General features: G+C 41.7%; 1 protein-coding gene across 1 annotated transcript; it reads right to left on the bottom strand.

Annotated features, from left to right (window-relative positions):
• Nucleotides 1–650: 650 nt before the first annotated feature.
• On the bottom strand, nucleotides 651–7,855 carry LOC119323276 (C2 and GRAM domain-containing protein At1g03370-like). Its single transcript, XM_037596877.1, has 9 exons — nucleotides 6,720–7,855; nucleotides 5,007–6,368; nucleotides 4,512–4,694; nucleotides 4,078–4,361; nucleotides 3,877–3,993; nucleotides 2,958–3,214; nucleotides 2,584–2,761; nucleotides 2,214–2,486; nucleotides 651–1,365 (listed from the first exon to the last, which is right to left on the bottom strand). The coding sequence occupies exons 1-9, from the start codon at nucleotides 7,066–7,068 to the stop codon at nucleotides 1,171–1,173; spliced, it is 3,198 nt and encodes a 1,065-aa protein (XP_037452774.1). The 5' UTR covers nucleotides 7,069–7,855; the 3' UTR covers nucleotides 651–1,170.
• Between the last annotated feature and the right edge of the window lie 403 nt (nucleotides 7,856–8,258).

Below are 8,258 nucleotides of genomic sequence, written 5' to 3' on the forward strand. Positions count from 1 at the left end.
TCCATTGCCACTTCGCACCTTTCTGGCACGGCTGTGTTGGAGGAGCTTCTATGCTCCGATAGAGCTTTGCTACACCTACGTGAGATTACGGGGTCAAGGGGGTTAAGTGGTGGTTTGATTAGCGGGAAAGGTAATTACTTAGGTTTACTATAAATAAACCTTTCGTAAGTCTAGCACTTTTGGCTCCGATATACCTGGAGGAATTCCACTCCCGAGTGAGGACCCAGTTGAACTTGTAATGGTTGTAGCACATGGTTTATTTGGTACTCCCTCCGTAAAAAAAATATAAAAGCTTTTAGATTACTAAAGTACTTCCTCCGTCCGAAAATACTTGTCATCAAAATAGATAAAAAAGATATATCTAGAACTAAAATACATCTAAATACATCATTTTTTATTCATTTTGATGACAAGTATTTTCGAACAGAGGGAGTAGTTATCTAAACGCTCTTATATTTCTTTACAGAGGGAGTAGGAACGTAGGAAGGTCACATGCGGATCACCTGAGCGTGCCACAATGAGCATCAGGGCCATGGTAGCCAATAGTTTGGCCAGAAGATTACAACCGCCAGTTAAGAGAGCAAGCATGGTCATACGGCTAGTGTCATATAAAAACGTGTGAAAAACTTTGGGCCATACGGCTAGTGTCATATAAAAATGCAATACTATTTATCACCGGATCACTTTTTTATTTTTTTTCCTTCTGTATCAACATGTGTGTGATCAATGAAACAGGGAGTTGAAGTGGCCCAATTCCAACGTACAGAGAACAACACTGCTATCCTATGTATACAAGACAAACACTACTGTCTACAGATCAACAAATTGCAGGCCATGGCTTCAGTATAAATCATAACTGGTTGTATGATGCTGCTATCATATGCCTGGTCCAAATTTCTGCTGTCTGTGCTGATTGGATCTACATTTGATCAGATACAGTACACCAAAAAATTGGATTTGGTAATCCTGAGTTCAGAAAATGCTGCACCACAATTGCTCACAGCTACAGAAAAATCTGCAAAGCTCGCCCTAAAATAGTCTAACGAATGAATCGGTCTGCCCGCGCGCGTACCTTCAATCAAGCAATGTATGTACAGGGGACCATACCGCTGGTCAGCAAATCTTTGGCCATTCAGTATTATGCACATGGGTTGTCACGGATGAATGATCCTATCTGGTGTGCGAGAGTTGCTTGGATGCAAGGCTGAACATCTCCTTTAGGCGAGCAGATGAACTGGAAAGAACATTCTTCTCGATTCTCTTCTGATGTCTGGTGGTCTTTGACCATTCAATTCCAAGATAGACTTGGACACTGCACGCCTTTTGTTTAGGAGCAAGGTCTTCGATTTGATACTTTATATGAAGCTGCACACGCAAGTTAGGTGAACAGGTCATTACAGTAATTATTCTGATTTTATTCAGGAAGTTAGCAGGAATGCAACTGATTCCTTTGAAATATGCAAAGGAGGAACTTGGCGCAATGGGCTGCGTTAAAATGGAGGGTGTTTGTTGCAGCTGAAGAAGGATGACAAAGGTGTCCTAATATGTTTCTTATCTCTAGTAGAATCCTGCTGTTTTAGCTTTTATGTATGGCCCCTACAAATTCTCTTCTTCGGATGGAAGAGATGTCGTGCCTGGTTCCATCTTTAAATCAGGAAAATGGACAAAAGGACAACCTACAGTAATATTTCATATTTGTCTCTGCATATAAACCCCAGAATAAAGATTGCTCGCAAAATTACGCAATGCATGTCACATATACCTCATGGTAAACCTATACTCACATTGTTTAAAGTAATACTAAAATTAGATCATTCACTGAAGCCGTTTCGTCTTTTGAACCAGCAGAGCAGATTTTTTATTAAAAGCTGCCTGTAGTTTAGTACTTACTTTTTGAATCAAATAAATCCTCCATACAGGGATTTCAACAACAACAACAGAGCGTTTAGTCCCAAACAAGTTGGGGTAGGCTCATTCAGGGATTTCAACAAACTAGTGAAAATAAAATGATGCAACTTTAGTACAATAACCCACTTAAAATTTAAAAACGAATGGCAAGCAAGTGAGGGATACAACTAGTTTTCAATGGCAGATGTTTCTTGAAGTGGTATCCCATTTAGTAGGTGTTACTCTAAAGTCAAACTGGCTCACTAGTAAACACATGGTTTTTTTTTTCTGAGATGTGAGCAGAAGTTTCAAGTATATCGACATACCGTGAAGAAGTCACCAAGAAGGACGCCTTGAAGTTCCATCACCTCTTCAATAATCCACCCTTTCTTATTGGGCATAGGAGATTTCAGCTGGGTCCCAGTCACTTCTCCTCCAACAGGAGACAACTTCCTGCTAAACTTGTAATGAATTTGTCGTTGATATTCATCAGGTTTATCTGATTCCCATTGTGTAGCCGAGTATTTGAGGCATCCAACTTTCTCCATGACTTTCATCTCCAACGAACCTCCTTCGAACACCTCCAGAAGTGAATTCATCTGGCAAAAGACAAATATGCTTCAGTTCACCATCTGGCGATTAAAGTTCATCCTAAGCAGTTCCAAGAGTTGCAGCTGCAAATTTTACTGAACTTACATTAGCAGAAATGGTTGACGAGAAAACTTCACTCATCTGAAGGCTCTTGGAATCGTCAACACCAACAAAAATTCCACTGTCCTCACTCTGAAGTGTATTATTTTGAGATTGTTCCTCAGCAATCTGTACTTTAGACTCGGAGCTCAATGATCTTGCTTTCCATAACGCCATTATTGTCCTGTAAAGCACCAAAAAATAAGGGCAAGGGTAAAATAACAAGAACAATAATGTCATACAAATAGTCCAAGGTGCTATGTGTATCAATGCAGATATGTATTGATGGTCCAGACTGGCAGTTGCTATAGGCAAACCTTTGAGTGGTTTGGTGTTAGTGGAGCTAAAGCACTTCATTATTTAAGGAAGGTGGAGATTACCTATTGGCCACACTAAATGATGCAAAAGATTGCAAAGAAAACTTCAGCTTTCCACTCTCTACACTCTTCGCACCATGCTTTGCATCCATGCCTCTACCTCTGTGAAGAGTTATTGCAAGGGATGGACTCCATGTCGATAGTGATGGGGGAATTGCCTGTATGTCTTCAATATCCTCCCATAGAAAGAAAAACTTTGTTTTCCGGCCAAACATGCTTGAATAAAATCCAATTATTCTTGGAGACAAGAAAAGATGGCCCTGAAATGAATATTGACTGAACCCTTAGCAAGCTACTCCCTCCGTCCCGTAATATAAGAGTGTTTTTTACACTAATGTAGTGTCAAAAACGCTCTTATATTATGGGACGGAGGGAGTATTTATTTGATATCCGTGTACTATTTGAAATCACACATGTAATAACATGAAAATAATCTGAACTTTTATTTTCAATCCACATGTTAGAACTTGACAATCTGAGATGTTCATAGTTGATAAAAGGTGCCACATCCACAAGTTAGCAGCATCCAAACCAACGAATCACATATCAGGCCAGCATCCTTTTAATTTATTTATTTTGAAATGGCATTTATGACAGTAACTGAATAAGGAGTTCAAAATTAACAACTCTGCAAGTTAAGCTTATGTGTTTTGTGCTTCCTGGGTAAGATATGAATCAGAGAAGTTCGAGCCTTAGGGCCCTACGGTACAGTCATGTCAGGCCTATATATACGTTGTGCGCTCAAGCAAAGAAGAATCAATATAATCTCCCCATGATCCTCATCTATGTTACACTTCCAACTCCCCCTTCCAAAACCCCAATTTCCCTTCAAGTCATGTCGTTTGGCCTTCCCCTACACTATAGTAATCTACTGGTTGTGAACTAAGTTCAAAACAGTGTTAAGTCGCAATTCGAGAAGTACCTGTGTAGGCAATTTCCGCTTCAAGTAGCAGGTAAAACTGCTGATTAGAAATTCTTCTGCAGGCAGAGAGAAGAGCTCCTGGAATGCAGTATTAGTTCGAGGAGACCGCAACGTCATCTGGCAGAAGTAACCCAGATCAGACTAGGGGAAAATCACAAATTAACAGTATGCTTCGGCGAACATGGGAAGGAAAGCACTCACCTTCTTACCAACTTCTTTCTCCATTTTGCTCAGATACTCAGTGACCATACCAGTGCCCTTTGAGTTGTTCAAGAAGATTCTTAGGTGTAACTTAGACTGCCTGGACTTAGCCAAGTTACCTTGAAGAGGAATCCATACATCTGCTAGCTCTGACAGATTTGATTTGACAAAGTTGATTTCAGCATGTCCAAGAGAGGTAACTTCGTCAAATGGTCCATCAAAATCATATACGTGTACATTCATCACTGATGGAGGATCATCCATGGCATCAAACTCAAAGATGTCTGCAACATTTAGGACAACTTATTTAGTTACCAGATGCAGGTGTATCACATGGCTCCATCTTTTCTACTAAAATGAGGAGTTCCCAAGTTAATCTTCCTCGATGATATATTTCGGAAGAAAAATCAGAAATTCTACAACAGAACACATACCGTTCCACTGAGGTTCAAGTGTTTGGAACTTGATTGAGCTTGTTTTGGTTTTGCCATTGCAAGTAAATACCACATAAGGATCAGAGAAACCAGTAGCATCGACTGGTGCCAAATTGGTTCCCTCAATTAAGGCAACAGTTAGCAACCATCCATCGCCTTGTGCTTTCACACCATGATCACCAACTGCATGAGGGAAACTATTAGCCTAACATAATCACATTCATGTCTACAAGATTCAATAGTGTAGATAAAAAATAGTCAAATTACTATGGTATTTACCCATTAGTTTTCTTGAGAAAATAATGTCAGAAGTTCCATATTTCTTTTGCATCAAGAAAAATAAAAACTCCAAAAAAAATGTGTATAGCATGTTATTTTATTATCATAAATATAGCCATGGTTTGTTAATAATGGGAATCTTGTATTTCCAAAGAGGTTCAGGTACATGCATGCTGGAGATGCAAAATGATGAGAAGATAAAAAGGGGAAAATTACCTTTTTGTTCTCTTGCCTGAAAAAAACACATGATTTTCTTAAATATGTGTTGCACCTGAAGAAACAATAGCCCACCCATGACAATCTCACTGATAGAATCTGGCAAATCTAATCCAGGAAACTCAAGTCCCTGAACTGCACCTGAATTCACTAGTGAAACATGAACACCAATGTACAAGGCAACAAAAAGAGAGGACAAGACACCAAAGTTGCAGAAGTATAGGAATGCTATCTTCCAATCAGACTCCTGCCCCCCTTGCAATGAAGCTAAGACCTGCTCCTTATCTGATCCAGCATCGTCTACATCAATAGGATTGATCTTCTCTGACAGCAGATCAGAGAACTGTGAATAATTTTGCTCCAAGCCTTGTCTTGCTCCATTTTCTATAATACTTTTCATCATAGTACTCTGAAGAAAATTCATGCGCCAAGAAATTACCAAATGTGAAGTCTGTTGCTCAGAATCAAGTTCAGGGCCTGGCATAATACGGAAAAGAACCTCTGTCCGAAAATAAGTACCACAAGGAACATCAGGAGTGCTAGCACTCAATAGAACTGAATACTCTTTTCCATCAGCCTTCAAATAAGATTGTTCCTCTGTTGCCTTTACAGCTTTAACCAATTTGGATGGTGCAGTTGTATAACTTATCACTCTCTTCAGGGACTCCCCATCATTATCAATTCTCCAGGGTTCCGTTTTGAAATCAGTACAACCCTGAAGCTGAACCAATGTTTGCCGAAAATCTGAATCTGGTGAGAAGAGAAGGTTATTCAAATCACTAGGTGATGTAAAATATGACTGGTTAACAAGAATTCCTTGTAAATTCACAGGCATTTCGACTTGTCCGTGCCTTGATTCAAAAGATCCCAATAGTTCAGCAAATGTAATCTCTAAACAAATGTCACTAGTTTGGATTAAAGGAGCCTCAAATACTGCTGGTGCTTGTTGAACTTCTTCTAAAGCCTCGGTCTTTGTCAATGATGTTGACGAAATATCATCATTTTTCTTGGCAAACATTTGATAGACACGATCAACAAGCGAGGGCTTGTCAAGCTTTTCTGTTTTAGAAGTTCCGGCTTCACTAGAAATTTCAGTAGGAATCAACCTGTCCTCTGGATCTCTCACTTCACCACATTTGTCGTCTTCAGGGATTTCAGTTCCATCAGAAAAATACTCATTAACATCATCTTCTTTAGTAGCTTCATTTTCTTCATAAGCTAATGCAGCCGATGACGCTCCTGCGCTTTGACTGGATTGCAATGAATACTCTTTCTGTGTACCAGTTAGTTCAGTTGCAAGATCATCAGACCATGATCGTGTGGCCCCAGCTGTTTCTAAAGATATTGCAAGACAAATCTCCCCTGCAGGATGCAACTAAATAATAAATAACAGCAAAGTGCCCAGCATATTTCGCACAATTACATAGTAAGTAGAATTCATGCCCTTGTAGGTCTTACAGTTAGCAGTAGATAAACGAATACATGTTGTAATTTCAAAAAGTCAAATACTGAATCCATATGCAAAAAGACAAAAAAAAAATTACTTAACATAGCAAACGTCACTAGAGATATTTCGCAGCGTAAGTAGAATACATCCCCTTCAATATCTTACAGTTAGCATCAGATAGATGAATACCAAAGTCAAATACTGAATCCGTATGCAAACGTCCATGAGGAAATGACTAGAGAAAAATTGAGAGTTGAAACAATTACCACAATCAACTGCCTTGTCGCTCTTGGCCTTGGGAAGAAGCTGGTACCAGCGCGTGCCGAGCGAGAAGTTCTCCGCGGCCAGAAGATCCTCCAGTGTCACCCTCACCTGGCCCAGGAAGTCATCAGTCCCGATCATGTCTTCATCATAGACATCTAACTTGAGCACCTCCCGGACATCGGCGACGACGAAGCTGAACTCCTGGTCCCACTCCGGGTTCAGGTTCATCTTGACCACCTTGGTCTTGAACCGCTGCTTCCCAACCTGCAGTTTCACATACGGGTCGCTGAACCCGTTGAAATCCATGGCGCGCAGGTTGCGGGCTCCGATCACACGCACAGTCAGCCTCATCTTCGCCGACGAACTTGCCTCAGCCCGCGCGAATCCCCCGACAAGAACCGCCCGGAAATGGCTTACTCCTCTCCCGATCCCAAACAAACTCCGCCCCAAAAGAACCAAGAAACGGGCCAACTACCGCCGCCCCCCAAGAACCAATCCCAAGATCAAAGTGGCAAATCAAACTCCCATCACTTCTCTCTCGCCCGCCCGCCCGTTACCAATCCCGGCAAAACAACAAGACTGACAGGCACATCGACCACTTTCCAGGTGCCAATCTCCGTCTCCAAATCCAGGACCCCCCTGGATGTGGACCGACACAGGAGGAGAACCAGATCAGACTTTGCACGCTCCGGGACGGACAGGGGAGGGGGGCAAGAAGAAGAAGCAAGCAGACGAGAAATGGCAAGAAGAGGAGGAAACCAAGTGATGGGAGCAACCAGCAGACCGCCAATATACTAGCTTCGCACGGCTCGAAGTCTTCTTCCTGGTTGGATCAAGTCAAAGGAAAAGAACCCCGGCCACATGGACGCGAGATCTCGTCAACGACACACAGAGCGAAATGGGAAGGAAGCGAGGGGTGGGAGGGGGGGAAAAGGCATCGTGTTCTTGATGGTGCGCACTGTTAAATTATTGGCGGCGCATCTCCGTTTTTGGTGTGCTCCCGAGTCGGCGGTTCCGGTTCTCTTCGTCTTGTCTTTTCTCCGGCTCTCGTCTCCCCGCGTTTGTCGTTGGTCGCCGTCGCGGCGTCGCTGTTGAGGAACTCGGGATTCCGGTGTGAAGTGGTGAGATTTCCCGTGATGGATTTTCATGGGCTCGAGTACAGCTGCAGCTATCTTGATTGAATAAGGTAAGAGACATGTCAGACAATGGATTCGCAACGGGTGGTCATGATTGAGTTGAATCCCGGCTTTGCCCCCTCCTGCAATTTAGGCAATAGAGTCCTTTTATGTCCAGAAGTGGAAACCTTTCCCCTCTTGTTATGTTGTAGACTGGTTTTCACTGTCAGTGGGATTTCAATGAAATTCACTGGATTTCGATAATTTCAGTAGACATTGAATATTTACGTTTCGGTCAAAATATTTCAGCAATTTCAGTAGTACACAGAAGTTCAATCGTTTCACAAAAATCAAACATTTAATTGAATTCAAGTGAATATTTCTGCCCTTTGGCCGAAATGCAAACCCAAAGTCGATGAAATTCAC

This window comes from Triticum dicoccoides, chromosome 6B, assembly GCF_002162155.2.
Source record: "Triticum dicoccoides isolate Atlit2015 ecotype Zavitan chromosome 6B, WEW_v2.0, whole genome shotgun sequence".
NCBI lineage: Eukaryota > Viridiplantae > Streptophyta > Magnoliopsida > Poales > Poaceae > Triticum > Triticum dicoccoides.

Coding starts and splice junctions, on each gene's coding strand:
- LOC119323276 (XM_037596877.1), bottom strand. CDS start 7,068: ATGAGGCTGACTGTGCGTGTGATCGGAGCCCGCAACCTGCGCGCCATG. Junction 4,362..4,511: donor ACTTGAACCTCAGTGGAACG/GTATGTGTTCTG, acceptor TAAATGTTGCAG/ACATCTTTGAGTTTGATGCC. Junction 3,994..4,077: donor AGAAAGAAGTTGGTAAGAAG/GTGAGTGCTTTC, acceptor TACTTCTGCCAG/ATGACGTTGCGGTCTCCTCG.